Raw genomic sequence first — 17,511 nt, 5'->3', positions numbered from 1 at the left:
GTTTGCATGTTTTGCTGTGTGTCTTTGTCTTGTGCACCATGGGGACAGACCATCCAAAGTGCATGATGATAAAACAGTATTTTTATATAAAGTAGGTATCCAAAACGAGGCATACAGTGGAGTTCTGGCAGAAATATCTGTTGGAGTGGAAAGAGCTGTGATTCACACTTCCCAAAACGGTTGGTGTTACATTGATGCTACAGTATTCTTGACCTCTCCGTTTATTTCTTGAATAAGAATTTCCTAAACATTATTTTTAGGATTTTTCAGCCAAAACATTGTGTGATTTAAGATTGATTCCCACCTCGACAACTACGGAGAGGTAAACAAAATTATCTTGTGCTCATATTTCACACGGTGGATTAAAAACATGTAGAAGAGTTTAATTTAAATCTAATATGCAGAATCGTTTGTCAACCCTTGATCGCATTCACTCTGTAATGGTCAGTTGGCAAGTAGTGACAATTCAAAAGTGTTGAAACCTATTTCGACAACAGCAGTTTTCAGAGCTAGTTGTCATCTGCTGTGACACAAAGTTTGTAGAAATCATAGTTTTTTTACACCGTATTTCTTGTTCTTTCAATAGGAATCAGTTGAGAGTAATTCTTGTAAGGTCTAAAAAATGGTAAACCAGCTGAGTATGCTTCTGACCAAGGAGCTTCCAAACTTGTTAGTTGCCGCCACGACAAGAAGCATTGTGCGAAGAACTGCTCTTTCCTCATCAACTCTAAGAGCTCTCTCATTGTTACCTCAAAACATAAATACAGTTAGCACGAGGTACCAATCATGGACAACAAACAAGTCATCAGGACTAGGAACAAGTGTTCCTTTGCAACATTCTCAGGTCTACAGCTTTTCATCAGTTTCTGTGTTCCCAATGAAGGAGGAAAATACAGCTCATAAAACCGTCCAGGAACTCCTTGACATCTTTGAAACATCAAAAGATTCATTAGAAACAGAAGATTGTATTGAATTGTTGCGCAAGTTGGCAAGAGCTGTGTGGCATGATGAGAAGCAGAGGCTGGAACTGCAAAAGATCAGGGCAGCATCTGCAGAAGGTTGCAGCATGTTTCGACAATTGTTGAACCATATTGCTGATAGTACTGGAGACTCGAATGTAGACGATAAACAGGTTTCCACCATTCTGTGGTCTCTTGAAAAAATAGGGGAGACCAATCATCGCCTGTACAGGAGGTTTGATAGAGGAAAGATTATTCTTATAAAAGAGCGCTGACCCTGGTGATTTATTCATACAACATAACTGTTTCTAAGTGTGTTTTCCCATCCTCTTGGTTAACATCTCTTAAAGATTTGTGTAAGTTGCAGAATGCAGAAGAAAAAAGAGGAAAGCTCATTCAAATAAATAAACTTCAACATGTGACATGTAACAATTTTTTATTTCACATAGTTTTATTAATAAACAAACAAAAGCAATTTAAAAAACCAGTTAATCTATTTCCAATTTACAAATGTACAGGTGTATCAACAGGAGTATTGGTTGGTAGTTTTTTTAAATCTCCTTCACGTTCAATGCATAGCTTTCTTTGTGTCTGACAGTGTGTCCTTCCCATGTGTAATTTATGAAGACAAATATGTTAATAATATTCTCCATAATTCCCTGAGGTAAAAAACAATCCATAATTTCTTGCCATTTTCTTGATTGTGCCTGGCATTGGTGTCTGGTATGTCTTGCAATATGTTCCAGGACCAGGCGTTTTCTAATTTGTGGGTGCAATAAGAGGGAAAAAAATTGTGAACAATAGTGAATTATTCTGGTAATTTTTGCAGTATACAAATTTACATCCTGAGCATATCCCAGTTTTATTGCTGTGAAGCAACTAGGAGTTGGATATTGGCAATCCCCAGGAATGGGATGTTGATATTTTGTCAGGCTGTCTTCATCCCCATGATTGGGAAGTACTTATTTTATACTCTGGGTTAGAGAGGCACTGTGAGAAAAACATTGTTGTTCATGGTCTTTCAGAAGTTTAATGATCAGCTAGAAGACAAAAAAATTTAAAATTCCCTTAAAATTATTATAATTCTTTTCTGTTAGGATTTTGAGAATTTCTATCAAAAAAGCCAGTAATACTAATTAACTCAAGAAATCTTTGGGCTTTTTGGATCACAAAGTTGCTCTTCGCCACAGTCATGCAACCCTTAACTTTTCTGTCAGCCATTACATACCAGCACATGAGGTTGGACAAATCTTGGAGTTTTTGACTTGAATGGAGATGTAACATTTGGTCCTTTTGGTAAAATTGGGTCCTTTGAGAGTTTGTACTGTCCAGGAGGAGGACCGTCTCTCTGTGAAGACAAAATAGACACGAAAGAAATTTGTATCATATTGATATCAAAAGCCACAAAAAGTCTAGAAGCCTGTGAAGTAAAGAGTCAAGCAATAAAACTGACAAGAAAATTAATTACGAAACCAAATCTACCAACAGCTATACTCAGCTTCATTGTTAACTCCTCGAGCTCTGAGAGTGACCTTAAGTATCTTAATTCCCTTGACATTATCCTTGTGGAATGAAACATTAAGGTCTTTAGTTCCTCTACACAAACTATTTCTTTGAGGAATCACTCACTGGTTTAAAGTAGATGGTTGGGAATCTGCGCTCTTGAGACTTGAAAGCTGGATGCCTATTCAAAAGATATTTATTTTAATACATAAAATGTTTGAACTGATAGTTATTTCCCTGTATATCTTCAACAACAAGATTCACTTTGCACAACCAGAGAAGTAGATTGATTCTTTCCATCTTAAATTAAGTTACTTACTTTGAAGGTAACTTAGGCACATATTGGTATCCAGTGTAATATGTGTTTGGACTAATTTGACTCTTCACAAACTCCTGCAGTAAAAGTTAATCAATAGAGTAAATGTGATTTTGAAATTATCTTCACAACCGTAGACACTGTTTATTTTCAGAGGCATAAAATGTTCATTTCTTGTTCTTTCTCAGCTCTAACTGCTACAACTTGTTTCTAGAACATTAACAGTCACAAATTAGAAACCTGGTATATACAGATATTGTTTTAAATATAATCACTGTCATCATAATTGTATGTAAATCCATGGTAAAGTCTGTTTACGAGCCTAGTGGCCCATTAGGCCGGTGCTTAACTCTGGTTTCTGTAGTATGAAGCGACTAGGAGTATTTCTACTCCCCCCTGGATGGGATGCCAGTCCATCACAGGGTTACCCCCGGCATTAAATTTGCCGGTACCCATTTATACACCTGGGTGAAGAGAGGCACTGTGAGAGTAAAGTGTCTTCCTTAAGAACACAACACAATGTCCCGGCCGGGGCTCGAATCCAGACCACTCGATCCGGAGTCAAGCGCACCAACCATGAGGCCACCGCGCCTCCACATGTAAATCCATTGTCACCTTAAATTATATCAAACCACAGACTTGCCATGTGGTGACCACCTGGTCAGAGGGAGATACTGTATTAGGGTTGACGCCTTCAACAACATTTTAAGGTGTAGTCTGATCGTCCGGGTGAGTGTAGTCCTGAGAAGGACTGTTGTTGGTGGTAGTGACTGACGTTTCGACAACCTGTGCAGAAGTCATCATCAGAGTCAAGTGTCTTCCACACAGGTTGTCGAAACATCAGTCACTACCACCGACAACAGTCCTTCTCAGGACTACACTCACCCGGACGATCAGACTACACCTTCACATGTTACCCACGGGTTCAAACCATTTACTGCATTACGTTCAACAACATTGTTTTAAATAAAAAATATTTAACTTTATATACATAGCAAACTTTCATACTGTAGTAAACATTTTCAGCAAGGCCATGTAAATTCATAAAAAGATGTGGTTCAAATTTTCTCTTAGTTTTAAATTTTCAAACCAGTTTAATTTAATTTGAAAATTTAATTTGAAAATTTGGTTTGAAAACGATTAAACCAAGCAAAACTTTGAACCTCAGCCTAGATCTACAGAATACCTTGTCCATGTATCCCACAAGTGCTGTTGGAGTGTGATATCTGTCACAAGACTTAAAACTGTATGTCACTTGTTGTTTATCCAGCTGATCAATGGATGTTCCATGTTTGTACAGTCCTGGCATTAATAAGTCACCATTGCGTGATGGGTCCATATTTCTTTTTCTTCCTGCATTCTTAAATCCATAGGTGGTTCTCACAGGTTTTCCTTGTAATTCCTCAACAAAATCTTTCAGTTCATAACTTCCTGGAACAGGTGTGTCCTAAAACCATAGGACAGAACACAATGCTTCAGAAGAAACAGGAACAGACATTATTCCATTGTTTAAATGGCCTAGTATGTGTCTCCTTTGGTATTCATGACAACATAGTTAAAAAAATATGTAGCAGACTCCAGTTTTTGTGTGTATGTACACCTGCCAGCTTTTCTTCCTACTGCATTTATTTTTTTACCCAAAATTAGGGGGGGAACGGGCCCTGCCCTAGATCTGCCTCTGACACCCTTTTTTTCGCATTTCCCTTAGAGCTTGCTGGTACCCTTATATACTCCTGTGTAGAGAGAGGCACTGTGTAAGTCAAGTGTCTTGCCTAACAACACCACACAGTGACCTGGCCAGGCCTTAAACCTGGCCCTTTTCACCTAGTATCCTATGCGTCCAGACATATTGCCGTGACTAATGTATGATTTACAATTACACAGTATGAAAGAACTCGTCACTTTGTAGATTGATTTTTATTAATAATTTGATTTTCTCATCACAATATTACAGTGATTACCTTCCCAAACGCACCATTCATAGTCCAGTCACGTCAAGTTTTGCCAATTTTACCTCCTTTGACCTCAATTTTGGGAGAAACTTCAGAATGCCTGGCCACCTCATTTACATGTATCGAGAGGCTTTGAAGAACGAGGCATAACACAATAGACGCTATTTTCATTCAATTTCAGCAACGTGTTAGATATCACCAACTTAACAAAATGATTGGCCTTTGCGAATGTAAACTTACTTTGTATCAAGAAATAAACCCAGTGTTAGTTTTAAAAATTATAACCTTAATTACTAGTCGCGTGTTTGTTCAAATTATTAAATAAATTATTTGAGGTTTTATGTCACCTTGAGGGTGGATCGCCACCACTCCTCTCTGTCCGACACTGGTTCTTCATAGTACGGGCTCTTACTTCTTCTTCCAGACTACAAACATAAAAGAATGTGAAACACATCGCTCATCAGTTTGGTGTAATGGAAATGTAAATATAGTCGAGACTAAAGTTTTCATTTCCGGATCAAGGACGTTCACAGTAAGCAGCGACCATAAGAAACGATAAAATAATTCAACTTGACTCAAGTTATGGCTGTTGAGAAGTCGGAAGACTTACTAGAATTCTCATGGGCGATCGAGGCTGCAAAGGGTAGCCAGTGGGGCCTGATTTTGGCTCTTGCAAAAGCATCGCAGTTATGGTGTTCGCCATTTTGTGACATTCGAGCGTGCTGATATGTTTCCAAGGTTACCACTTTTTGAGTAGTGCCCAGGTTCTCCACAGCCAAGGAGCTGTGGTAGTAATTATTTTACGTTGTTGATTATTTATGGTAAAATTCGCACACACATAGGAAGAAAAATGCCATTTAATGCAGAATTTCAGGGTCGATTTACCTTTCAGATCTTTATGTTTTAGTGATACAGTGTTACCGTTTTTGATCCCTCATTCTAAAATCTTGGTACACTTGATAGTAAACTAGTTCATGTCTTGTGATAATGTCGACAAACTTGACAAACGGGGATATAGATATATATATATATATATATATATATAGATATATATATATATATATATATATATATATATATATATATATATATACATATATATCTTGTCAGATCCGCAAAAGGTGCTGAATAATAGAAAAGTTGAACCAGACACAGTTGCTTTCTAACTTCAATAGGTCTTGACAATTAAAATTCACTGAGTCCCATTTTTTTTGTTGATAATTCGAACTTAACCATGGCAACTCTTCTCTTCTTTCTCCATTTTTAATCCATTCATAAACATAGGAATGTTAATTGAAAATACAAATTGGTTCACATGTCAGCTGTACTGTTTCTACTCCGACTTAATTGACTGTGAGATGCAATGAATATATGAAGTTCATATATATATATTTTTTGACTGTGTTTTCTTTACCACAGTTCAAGAAAAATGTGCGACGATTCTCTACTCCCCATTCAAAATTTCTTCTCGATTTCTTTACTCCGTTTATTTACACTGATAACTTTTCGATGGGCTACGTCTTACTGACATCTATGGACATTTCAACGAAGCCTTTTCCAAGCCCAATGGGCTGGTAGTTATCGGAGTGTTTCTGCAGGTAATTTTGGTGTTGCCTTTTTCAAACCATAGCTCTCAGTTTGTTCCACTTTTGACACTTTGAGGCTTAGGTGGTTAAATCGATACATTACGGAATTCATATTGCATATCGTAACTACTGTTGCTGGTGGATTCACCCATTCAAGAAGATTCGGCTTCACTTAGAAGTAAACTGACTAACTTTTCGTTCTCATGTTCTTTTGAAGGTAAACGGAGGATTCAATAAATGGATGGAGAACATTGCTCTGGCATCAACCAATGTTGTAACTCCCAACGGTAACTGAGCATAAACTAGATGTCATTTGCGGTTAAGTCCTTACTTCTTGCGAAACTGTTACATTACTATTTTTTAAGGTGACAGCTACAGTCTTGATGGTAGTATACCGCTGACACAACTTGTTCCAGACCTGATGCCTAAAAGTGCTCGTTACTACACTTACAAGGGTTCCCTTACCACCCCTCCCTGCTACGAATCCGTGCGGCAGTGGATCATAATGAAGAACCCAATACCGGTCACCGAATCCCAGGTTAGTAGCAGGGCTCACGGCACGTAGTGTGCGCCCAGCGTAGCGCCATAGGCAGGAGAAAAGAAGAGCCGCTCAAGCCGAGAGAATTTGGTGTTGATGCCACCGCCCAGACGGATTTCATACAAAGAGGGGTAAGCACGATACATTTATTTTGCAATTGTTATCATAGCAACGCTATTGTATAATTTCTTTTCAGCTGGAGTTACTGCGATCATTATCCAAGACCAGCGGCGGGTCCCTGTGCAACAACTTTAGGCCTGTGAAACCGCTGAATGGTCGCAAGACTTTTAAATGGCCTGGAAAGGAAAAGGTCCCTGGCCTGCTGAAGATCCCCTTCTTTCACTGACGGTCTGAGAGTTTCACTAAGACATGATGTGGTCTACATAATTAGCAGTGGCTACTAGCCGGATCACAATTTGGACTCATCGCTTTTGACCTTTGTAGCAAATTTCCATCTTAATACAGTTCATCGAAAGTTAAAAAGTTTTTTAGAAAATACAATAAAAAGCGGGTTTTGATCATAAACTAAGCTGTGACAACTGTGTAACCTTTTGGGCTTAAAAGAATCATTTGCCATCCCTTTTTGTGATCTTTACATCACCATTGCGTTGTATAGAGAATTATAATAGTTTGAGTCCTGAATTACCGAGCCTATCCTCTGCGTATCATATGGTTTTTTTCCAAAGGAAGTAAAATATTTTCTAAACGAAATATCCCACTTAAAAGAATCATTTGCCATCACTTTTTGTGATCTTTACATCACCATTGCGTTGGATAGAGATTTTCAATTAAATATTCACTCTTCTCGTTGAATTTTTGTTATGGCGTTGAAGACCATAGGGTACATAATATAGAAAAAGGTACAGCATAATTACTGAACAATTGGAGGATCTCTTGCCATCTGTCCCAAATAATTAGATTCTTTCTGCAAAAGACAACGAAAAAAAGGGGCTGTGGAAACTATTGGACGAATTTTCACAATTACAGTGGTAGTTTGTGGTTTTGGCTCTAATTGAAATAAATTGTGATCAATTATTTACTGTTTGTAGTTGCATACACTTAAGAAATATTCATTTAGAAAAGAAGGAAGCAAAAAGGTAGGTAAGGATTTTTTCGATTTTGTCAGTAAATATTTCAACCTTGTGAATCAGTGTCCTGGAGATAACCTGAAATCTCTGATAACTTTGCTTCTTCGGTAATAATATGACCTAGAGCACACAGTGCCTTATGGACAAAAGTCCTGATAAATTTTTAAGGAACGACTGGGGAAAAAAGAAGATCGAACTTAAGTTTCGTTGCAAATTCTTCCCTGTCTTCATAACTCGGCTTACTCTGAATTTACCAGGATTAACCCCCTCGCTCTTGTACCAATTTCTGGCCAACCATATCTTAACAAAAGAAAGAAGGCGATTTTTTTTCGAACATAATGCTGTGATTAAAAATTAAAAGCAAATCTGAATGAAAATTTTTGCTAAAATTTGTCAGAGTTTTATGACGATAGTTAAGAAAAGGGTCTTATTGAAACATATTTAGCTTTCATTTTTCTCGGTACAAAAACGAGTCCTTGGTGACATAACAACCAGGATTTAACAAAGACAAAAACTGATAGTAGCACAATGATCATTACATTATAAAGCTCAGTCCAAGTATTATGATACCAGAGGATTCGTCAACATTTGATATATTGGTCTGAAACAACCTTATACACAACCAAATTCCTAAGGCTCATTGTTATTGAATGCAGGTGAAAATATTTGTGCAGCATCATGGACTGCTTAATCGTGGCTGTTTTGGCGGTAGTTTTCAACAATGCGTTTGCTGACGAAGGTAAGGTCTCTGTTCTTCCTTAACATTTAAGATCCGTAATCAAACAACTACAAGAAGACAGAATGTTCCTTGCAACACAAGTTTAATTCTCTAGTAAACCACCGCAATTCTTATATCACATTAATATCAAATCAAACGAAGAGTTACTGATTCATTGACTCGATCTGAATTAGTGCTCATAAGGTATATCATCGACACAAACATTAGGTCATCATATTTTTTGTTTTTGTCTCTTGAATTTGGCGTCCCTGCGGGAAATTATAGAGACAGCAATAAGATAGCTGTAATTCAAGATCAGTTCAAAACACAAATTCTAAAACCTTTTTATCTGTAACGTTTTTTTTTTTTTTTTTTACTAGGAGGACGCCAGTGGGGATACAAAGAAACAGGTCTGATTCAACGTATTGAAAATTATACAAATGTACCTAAATAACATAAGCTCTAAAAGCAAAGGGTGCGTCAGCTAGCCTCTTGGATTTTACACAAAACTTATTATTTGTATTTCTGAATTGTGAGCGAGAGATATCGTGGCCTTACAGTTAGCGCGGGGTGGGGATGTGAGTCAAGAAGCATAGGCTTTAGACCTAGCCAAGAGTAGAAATGAGTACCGGTAACCTTTCACTGAAATCTGACGAAATCTCGTAGCGTGGTCCTTTCCTCGACCATCGACGTACCAAGTGAATTCTTTTAAAAAAATTCTCTAGAGTTCGGTCCGGCAGACTGGGGTCTAGCGGTGCCTTCATGCAGTGGTCAGTTCCAGTCCCCCATTGACATTGTCACCAGTCTGTCTCAGTCAAACTCTTCTTATGGTGGCCTGGTGCCGATCTTTGATAATGAGGATGGAACAGTGAGTGGCGTCTTGTCGAACAATGGTCACGCCCTTACAGTTACCCTGGATAAAACCAAAGGCGGGCTAACCCTCACAGCAGGTCCTCTTGGTCAAAACACCTTTCGTCTGGAACAGTTTCGTTTTCATTTTGGATGTGAAAGTAATGTTGGCTCTGAACATACCGTGGATGGAAACTCTTTTGCGTCAGAGGTATCATGAAGGAATTAATGCTAATGTTGTACAAATTAAGGGTCCGCACGACCCAATTATAGCAAGTAAGCAACGAAATTTAAGACTCTCTTCAAAGGGACGGTTGCTGAGGTAGGGGGGCAACTAAATATTTTTTTCTTGTGACAGACTATCATCATAAAATCTTAACGATAGTCAAGCGCTGTGAATTTCTGTTTGGCTCTATTTGTTCTCTCCGACGAAAGAAAGATAGAGAGGTTACAAATGAAAGACACAAGTACTATTTTACATTTGTCTTTTTCGGCAGATGCACTTGATGTTTTATAATGACATCTATGGAAATTTCAAGGACGCCGTCTCCAAGCCCGATGGGTTGTTAGTTATTGGAGTGTTTCTGCAGGTAAATTTTGGTATTGCCTTTTATCATCCGTAATTAGTTTGTTTAAATTTTGACACTTTGAGGCTTTGGTGGATATATCGATAGATTGCGGAATTTATATTGCATATCGTCATTACTGTTGCTGATGGATTTAGTCGTCTCATGAATTCGGCTCCACCTAGAAGTTAACTGACTAACTTTTCGTTCTTGCGTTCTTTTGGAGGTGAACGGAGGTTTCAATAAATGGATGGAGAACATTGCTCTGGCATCAACCAATGTCGTAACTCCCAACGGTTATTAAACATTCACTTGTGTAATTTGCGATTTAGTCCTTTCTTCCAACGAAACTGTTACAAATTTCCTTTTTTTTTTGTTTTTTTTTTTGAAGGCGACAGCTACAGTCTTGATGGCAGTGTACCGCTGACACAGCTTGTTCCAGACCTGATGTCCAAAAGTGCTCCTTACTACACGTACAAAGGTTCCCTTACCACCCCTCCCTGCTACGAATCCGTGCAATGGATTTTAATGAAGAACCCAATACCGGTCACCGAATCCCAGGTTAGTAGCAGGACTCACAGGGCGTAGTGTGCGCCCAGCGTAGTGCCATAGGCAGGAGAATACAGTAACCGCTCAAGCCGAGAGAATTTGGTGTTGATGCCATTGCTCAGACGGATTTCATACAAAGAGGTGTAAGCACGATAAATTTATTTTGCAATTGTTATCAGAGCAACGCAATTGTATAATTTCTTTTCAGCTGGAGTTACTGCGATCGTTATCCTCGACCAGCGGCGACTCCCTGTGCAACAACTTTAGACCTGTGAAACCGCTGAATGGTCGCAAGATTTTCAAATGGCCTGGAAAGGAAAAGCTCCCTGGCCTACTGAACGTCCCCTTCTTTCACTGACGATGCGATTAGTTTCACTAAGACATGATATGGTCTGCATAAAGAGCAGTGGCTACTAACCGGATCACAATTTGGGCTTATTGTTTTGGACTTTTGTAACAAATATACATCTCAATATAATGGTAGCTCATGGAAGGCTAAAACATTTGTCAGAAAAGTTAATAAAAAATGGGTTTTGATCATAAACTAAGTTGTGACAACTGTGTAACCTTCTGGGTATAAAAAGAAACATTTGCCATCACTTTTTGTACTCTTCACATCATCTTTGCGTTATACAGAGAAAATGTCAAAGTTTGAGTCCTAAATTACGGAACCTAAACTCTGAGTATCATACGCTTTTTTCTCTGGAATTAGAAGGAAAATGTCATGTAAACGGTATCCTGGGCTCACCAGTGGATTTTGACGAGTTGTTAGGAGACGTCTTAAGTTTGTACAGGTGTCGAAGCCTTTCAACGTTGTCTCGCTCTCTTCTGTGATTCCCAAGGAATTAGCCGAGACCAATCGAGTTGTTTAGGGGACCCGATAGCACCTCGATGAAGGTGTTATCTATTGAGTAAGGCCTACAATCACTATTGATTTTTATTCAAACTATGAGATCACCATACGTTACTGAAGAGAGCCCCCCCCCCCTTTTTACTTTTTCCTCTGATCATTGTCATTCTCTACGTTGGTGAGTTTGGCATGGTGACCTTGTGTTTTTTTTTTTTTTTTAACCGATTCATGTGCTCTTAATTTAGTCCATTTCCAAATAACATCTTCTTAAGATCGCATTATCTGACGGCTTTCAATGGCACATTCCTTTCGCAGAATTTATCGCCGCTAGCAAAGTTGGGGCTGTTTCCATAAATAAATAATTTTTATTAGGTCTTTGCCGAGGTTGGTTTATGCCGCGTCAGGTCCGCTCTGAGATTTTTTCCGAATTTCACCCACTTCTAACCTAGTAGTTGATAGAAATGGTCATTTTGATTTTTTCACATTATCTTTGGCAACTGATCTTGAGCTCTACGTAAACGTTTTGCTAACAAGTTTGTGAAAGATCGGCCGAAGTCTGCACTGGAGTTTGCCGAGTTTTATGTTGTATATCTTTACCAAGTTAGATAAAGCTTCTAAAATGTGTGCAGATTTACGTCTGTAGACATCTGAATACTTGGTAAGATGTGAAGCAGTTTCATTTTCTGTCTTCTTTATTCATTTTCATGTCCATATTGCTTCTTGCCGTTATGTAGTAGCTCCAGATTTGTGTACTGACATTGTCAATTGTTATTAGGTTTTGTTTTCTGTAATATGCCAATGCGATTCTCTGGCTGTGTTCGAAAAAATGAAGATTAAATTGGTGGAAAATTAAAAACAAACCACTTCGTGTGTTTTATGAGCTTCCTTTGTCCTCGTGATTTACACCAAACACACCTGAATCAGCTGGCCTCAGTATCATGAAAGATTATTTGTATGGACGAAAAATCAATCAGGGCGGCGGCATTTATAACAATTTGGGATGAGATACAAGAACGAGGGTCAAGAAATAATTATTGCCCGAAGATCAGCCAATCAGAACTCGGGCCTTGAGAAAAAGCAATTTCTAGCAAACGAGTAATAGTCATTGGCTTATTTTTGCACCGCTTTTGGATCGGTTCGTAGTGTATCTGGTAAGTGTGAGAGAAATTTCATTTGTATCCTTATTTATTAAATTCAAAGAGCAGACTTTTTCACAACTCACTGCCGCTATTAACATCCGCGCTGTCTTGACAACTGACAGAGAACACAAAGCCTTGATACCACAGGGAAATAAAAACATCAAACTTGTTTCTCTCAACGATTACGGTAATTTAGAAGCGCAACTTACTCATATGTAGTTTGCAAGGATTAGCTCGCTTATTTATTTAAAAAATGTAGCAACAGAAAGGTTGACGTTTTGGGGAGTTACGTATATGCTAGTACTTGCGTTTTACACAACTGCTGGAACATACATTTTTCTTTCGAATTTCCAATAAACTTCACTGGCTCGGAGTACCCAGGAACTATCAATTCTCACTATAAATAGTTCATATTAGACTTACTAGTTCTGTACCTGCTAGATTCAAAGCATTAAGGTATACATGGTCATGTGATAACGTGAATTGCAACAATGAAATAGGAAATGTTGTTATGAATACTTAGCTGATCATTCTTGTAATATCCTGCCTGCAAGATTCTCCTAATAGAATTCGATGGGTTTGTAGTCGCCAGAGTCATTTTCTTTATAAAGAAAATTATTTCCCAGTTTTCTATAAGTCATAAAAATCCTTCTTGAACTGAAGTTGTACAAAGGTACAAAATTCAATAACGTAGCGTTTTTGAACATTACATAATGGAATTAAGTTAATAATACCAGTTCTTGTTATTCTTAATGAGTCATGAACTAGAAATAAGTCAAGCTTGCTTGCAACAGATAACATTTCTGCGATAACAATAAAGTCTAGTACCACCAAAAGTAGGAGGATTTGACGGAAAATGTGGGACATTTCTCACCGTCAAAGCAACGCCACCCACGAATACGCAGGTAGGTAAGTCGCTGGTCAAACATGAAAGGGAAAAATCACGAGAAATATCGACCATCTCATATGCTGAGAATAAACATTTACTGTTTAAAGCTTTTTCACCTGCAAACCTGCGATATCAACTGATGTGTATGACGTATATGACGTGATGAGTCATGGTATTCATAGAAAATAAATTATGATTGAGTTCAACCACCGAACTAAAAAATGTTGTGTCTCAATACATAACATCAACCAACTTGACAACTGCTGTAAAAGTCTACCCAACACATCTGTCTAAAGAATCTCAGTCTTTCCATGAACAGTAAATTTCTCCACGTTTGCTCCTTGTGGTATCAGATTGATTAAAGAAAATTTTTTCGAGGAAAAAAGTTCATACTTTAGACGTACTTTTGCTTTATTTATTGTTCTTTTAAGCTCATTCGGAAGTGAAAACTATAATTTTTGAGACGTTAAACGCGAACTGTTTTTTTAGATCCTGTTAGGACGATCGTTCTAATGAAGAAAAGACATTTAATCCCTTTTTGTGGGTTTTCTTCACTCATCCACATTTTACTGACCCAGTTTACCAAATACCGTGCGTTAGGCCGACCTCGCCGGAGAAGCTAAGGTTAATGTTACGGGCTGTTTAAGTGATTCAAACCTGATTGCAGATATATCTTCGAGAAAGTTTTGATTATTTACCGACTTTCTATTTACAGACGTAAAATACAATGTTCCAAATTGCGATATTAGCTGTTCTTGTGGGTGGAGCGCTGACCTCCCAAGGTAAGATACTCAAAGGGCCTCAGGATTGCTTAATAAGTTTTAACTAGCATTGAAGAATTGCGCAAAATTAAATCACTCTTTTAAATCAATTAAATTGTATTGGTGAAAAACGTATGTTTTGGTATTTTTTTTCCACGGGCGGAAGATGAAAAAGTTAGGGATAACTCACTTGTAACTTGTGCGCATAAATACTCAAAAGACAGGAAGAATAATTCAGGTTTTCTTTGTTTTCTATTAACCAGGTGCCAAGTGGAAATATGGAAAAACAGGTATTATTTTCCTAACAAGGCTGTGTTATCTTGTAGATATGGAGTTTAATTTTGATACATTTCAGGTAGAGGAACTGGGATGCGCAGTAATGAGAGCGAAACAGACCTGCCGCGATACAAACCAACTTCGGCAAATGCCTAATGAAAATTACCCATGTTATTTTATTGTATCAAACAGCACCTACATTGAAAGTGATGAAAAGTTCGCGGCTGCAATGAAAATGTGCAATAGAAAGCTGTCAGATAATGTGAACTTGTGAAGATTTTCTTTGGAAATGGACTGAATGACAGTTGATTACTAATTTCGAATACTCAACAAACTGTAATGGGTGTAATGGTTGGTATTGAAATCATTTTTTCATCTAAACTTAAAGTAACTCTTAAAAATATATATATTTAATATTGAAGGTAGTTAACGCTGACTTTGCCCACAGACAAAGTTCATGAAATCTATGGTCCAAATGACTGGGGAAAGGTTTCAAAGCATTGTGACGAGAGCGCCCAGTCCCCCATAAACATTGAGAAGAGCTCGTTGAAAAATGATGGAAGTCTGAGGAAACTCCGGTTTTTACCTGAGGACTGGTACGGAAGAGTCTATGGTGTTTTAGAGAACAATGGTCATGCTCCTACCCTGGAAATAGACAAACCGAGGGGTACTTCAACACTCACTGGGGGTCCTCTAGGTAACAGCGTGTATAAGCTCCAGCAGATGCACATTCATTTTGGTTGTGAGAACAACAAAGGATCTGAACACACTGTCAACGGAAGGGCATTCGCAGGAGAGGTACTGGGACACAGTTAAGTATTAAAGCATTATCTGGAGGGACAATTAGGGAGAAGATAGCGAGCCCGTGCGAAAAGGTTGCCTCTGCAAACGATATCTAAAAAAGTATGCATCATTTTTTCAGAAACGAAAAGACGAAGTTTCTGTCCAAATCAGAACGATATCGCAGTTTCGGTGTGAGTTGTCAAGTACTCAGTTTTGTCAAGTACTCAGTTTTTTGAAAGTATAAGTAGTTTTAAAGTGGAACATCTATGTTGTTTTAGTTTGTTTTTAATGGTAATACACGTTACTTACCTTTTAGCTTCATTTGGTGCACTATAACATAAGGTATGGAGACTTTAAAACTGCTGTGGACAAACCAGACGGACTGGCTGTGATTGGTGTATTCATACAGGTAAAAAAAAGAGCTGTCATTTTGTTTCAAGTAAACCCGAGCACGGTCAGCGGAGATGATAGTTAGTAAAGCCAGCAAAAATCAACGGTAAAGACAAAAGTGTTCTAGTTTATGTTGCGATTTCTCTTACTAAGCTTGTTTTCACACAATCTGACTAAAAAATTGACGAGATTTCTCTATTGCTCTGTCAGTTCAAAGAGGTTGGAATGCTTTGAAACGTAGCGTGAAATCGGATCCAAATAGACCTGAAAAGAACCAGCAACAGAGTAATTTGTCGGCAGGGGCGTAGCTAGGATTTTTCAAAGGGAGGTCACACTTTGTCAAATAGAGGGTACTCACCGAATTGTCACGTCGATCTCCGCGCCGCGTTTTAATTAATGTTGACAAAAAAGGCTTACAAAGGGGGATAGGGGGATCACGGGCATCCTAGGACCCCCCACCCCCCCTTACCTAGCTACGCCCTTGGTCGGGTTTTCTAACCAGCCACCTTTAAAAACTATTACCTGGTTGTCGGGATTCGAATGAGGTTTTCGTTTGTTAGTTGTTCTATGAATTTTAGATATTTCGATGGAGTTTTGACGCCACGACGCTTTTTGTTTTGAATCGAAGGAAGATGACGATGATGACTCAAGTTATTCATTAAAAGTTATAAGTGGAGCAGCACGTTACATAAGAAAGGCTGGTAAGGCATGCCGGGACAGGATGAATAAAAGAACATCAGTATGCATTACATAACAAGAATATGACGATACTCAGTTTTGAGCAGAGTATACCGGCCCACAAGTTCGCCGGGTACAACAGAAAAATATTCAATATTTTTTAAGGGGCAAAAATGATGAAATTACATGTTTTGCGACGAGAGACCTTCCTTAATTCTGATTGCAGCAATTATATCGTTTTGATGTTAAAATGGCATCTATTGCTTCGACAGCTGTAAATGGTTGAGTAACATCTGACATTTTATCATAATCTGATAATAACTGTGTTTGATATGAAATGATGAACCGAGTGGATAATTGAATTATTTCACCAATATTTTCTTCACACGAAGTCAAACATTAAAAGAAATTTAAGAGTTGGGATTTGCATGAATACCAAATATCACGTGTCTTGTATTCAGGGAATGAGAAAGTATCGTTTCCGCTGCAGGTTCGAAAAAGCGTATCAGAGCGATATATTTGAACAACTTGGTGCCTCATCTGAGAGATTTGTCAAAGTCCTATTTCTACAAGGGCTCCCTAACCACTCCTCCCTGCTACCAATCAGTGCAATGGATCGTGCTGAAACGTCCAATTCGTGCCAGCGAATATGTGGTAGGGAAATGTTTTACTTCTAAATAATGATTTATGAGAATATCTTTTTGGCATTTAATCGGCTGACACAGCAATTTCTCCCTGGACGAAAAAGATCTTAAAATTTTGTTGTAAATGGACCAAATTCTATGTTCAAAGCCACAAACCACAAAAGACTTTTGCAATAATGTTTCAATTATTGCAACGGTCAACTGTAAGGAGAATTCTTTTTTTTTTTTTTTTTTCAGATGCGCGCTTTAAGAGGCCTCCTGAATGACGACGAGCAGCCTATGTGCGACAACTTCAGACCCACCCTGCTGCGAAACGGCCGCTCTGTGTCTCAATGTGACGATGATAGACTGTTCAACTAAACAACCACATCGAAAGCTGTCACGTTTAACGCTGGTACAAGTTTTTTCCAGGATATCATTATCATTCTGAAAATTGTGTGAATCTGAGGAATCAGAATAAAATGGGTAAACGCATGA

General features: G+C 38.2%; 5 protein-coding genes across 7 annotated transcripts; 4 read left to right on the top strand and 1 right to left on the bottom strand.

The window, feature by feature from the left end:
• Window positions 1-53: 53 nt before the first annotated feature.
• On the top strand, window positions 54-1,378 carry LOC111330434 (uncharacterized). 2 transcript variants are annotated; one of them, XM_088724849.1, is made up of 3 exons: window positions 114-179; window positions 261-322; window positions 587-1,378. In XM_088724849.1, the coding sequence occupies exon 3, from the start codon at window positions 623-625 to the stop codon at window positions 1,232-1,234; it is 612 nt and encodes a 203-aa protein (XP_088580975.1). In that variant the 5' UTR covers window positions 114-179; window positions 261-322; window positions 587-622; the 3' UTR covers window positions 1,235-1,378. The 2 variants fall into 2 exon arrangements, with proteins under 2 accessions (XP_022791028.1, XP_088580975.1); XM_022935293.2 differs by lacking the exon at window positions 261-322 and having other exon boundaries at window positions 54-179.
• On the bottom strand, window positions 1,379-5,499 carry LOC111330433 (protein STPG4). The gene is made up of 7 exons (XM_022935292.2): window positions 5,341-5,499; window positions 5,078-5,155; window positions 3,965-4,225; window positions 2,782-2,855; window positions 2,589-2,643; window positions 2,188-2,307; window positions 1,379-1,718 (listed from the first exon to the last, which is right to left on the bottom strand). The coding sequence occupies exons 1-7, from the start codon at window positions 5,431-5,433 to the stop codon at window positions 1,596-1,598; spliced, it is 804 nt and encodes a 267-aa protein (XP_022791027.2). The 5' UTR covers window positions 5,434-5,499; the 3' UTR covers window positions 1,379-1,595.
• A 736-nt stretch (window positions 5,500-6,235) lies between these two features.
• Window positions 6,236-7,365, top strand: LOC111330393 (carbonic anhydrase 2-like; the record flags this gene model as incomplete). Its single annotated transcript, XM_022935236.2, has 4 exons — window positions 6,236-6,328; window positions 6,534-6,603; window positions 6,682-6,854; window positions 7,051-7,365. Coding segments are annotated over 4 exons (486 nt in total), but the record flags the coding sequence as incomplete, so codon positions are not given.
• Window positions 7,366-7,852: 487 nt separating this feature from the next.
• On the top strand, window positions 7,853-11,168 carry LOC111330415 (carbonic anhydrase 2). Of its 2 annotated transcripts, none has more exons than XM_022935269.2 (8): window positions 7,853-7,951; window positions 8,599-8,681; window positions 9,041-9,070; window positions 9,386-9,720; window positions 10,007-10,099; window positions 10,302-10,371; window positions 10,467-10,636; window positions 10,833-11,168. In XM_022935269.2, the coding sequence occupies exons 2-8, from the start codon at window positions 8,621-8,623 to the stop codon at window positions 10,980-10,982; spliced, it is 909 nt and encodes a 302-aa protein (XP_022791004.1). In that variant the 5' UTR covers window positions 7,853-7,951; window positions 8,599-8,620; the 3' UTR covers window positions 10,983-11,168. The 2 variants fall into 2 exon arrangements, with proteins under 2 accessions (XP_022791004.1, XP_088581972.1); XM_088725846.1 differs by having other exon boundaries at window positions 7,918-7,955; window positions 10,007-10,100; window positions 10,300-10,371.
• Window positions 11,169-12,480: 1,312 nt separating this feature from the next.
• On the top strand, window positions 12,481-17,511 carry LOC111330399 (carbonic anhydrase 2). The gene is made up of 8 exons (XM_022935245.2): window positions 12,481-12,625; window positions 14,218-14,284; window positions 14,527-14,553; window positions 14,988-15,337; window positions 15,639-15,731; window positions 16,341-16,413; window positions 16,881-17,044; window positions 17,272-17,511. Exons 2-8 carry the CDS (start codon window positions 14,230-14,232, stop codon window positions 17,392-17,394), a joined length of 885 nt encoding a protein of 294 aa, XP_022790980.2. The 5' UTR covers window positions 12,481-12,625; window positions 14,218-14,229; the 3' UTR covers window positions 17,395-17,511.

This window comes from Stylophora pistillata, chromosome 6 (genome assembly GCF_964205215.1).
Source record: "Stylophora pistillata chromosome 6, jaStyPist1.2, whole genome shotgun sequence".
In the NCBI taxonomy this organism is placed as follows: Eukaryota; Metazoa; Cnidaria; class Anthozoa; order Scleractinia; family Pocilloporidae; genus Stylophora; species Stylophora pistillata.
This window is presented reverse-complemented; position numbering and strand designations above follow the sequence as displayed.

Coding starts and splice junctions, on each gene's coding strand:
- LOC111330434 (XM_022935293.2), top strand. CDS start 623: ATGGTAAACCAGCTGAGTATGCTTCTGACCAAGGAGCTTCCAAACTTG.
- LOC111330433 (XM_022935292.2), bottom strand. CDS start 5,433: ATGGCGAACACCATAACTGCGATGCTTTTGCAAGAGCCAAAATCAGGC. Junction 2,644..2,781: donor GTGCCTAAGTTACCTTCAAA/GTAAGTAACTTA, acceptor TCTTTTGAATAG/GCATCCAGCTTTCAAGTCTC. Junction 1,719..2,187: donor TTGTCCAACCTCATGTGCTG/GTATGTAATGGC, acceptor CCCACAAATTAG/AAAACGCCTGGTCCTGGAAC.
- LOC111330415 (XM_088725846.1), top strand. CDS start 8,621: ATGGACTGCTTAATCGTGGCTGTTTTGGCGGTAGTTTTCAACAATGCG. Junction 10,101..10,299: donor TATTGGAGTGTTTCTGCAGG/TAAATTTTGGTA, acceptor GCGTTCTTTTGG/AGGTGAACGGAGGTTTCAAT. Junction 10,637..10,832: donor TACCGGTCACCGAATCCCAG/GTTAGTAGCAGG, acceptor ATTTCTTTTCAG/CTGGAGTTACTGCGATCGTT.
- LOC111330399 (XM_022935245.2), top strand. CDS start 14,230: ATGTTCCAAATTGCGATATTAGCTGTTCTTGTGGGTGGAGCGCTGACC. Junction 14,285..14,526: donor TGGAGCGCTGACCTCCCAAG/GTAAGATACTCA, acceptor TCTATTAACCAG/GTGCCAAGTGGAAATATGGA. Junction 15,338..15,638: donor GAAGGGCATTCGCAGGAGAG/GTACTGGGACAC, acceptor CTTACCTTTTAG/CTTCATTTGGTGCACTATAA.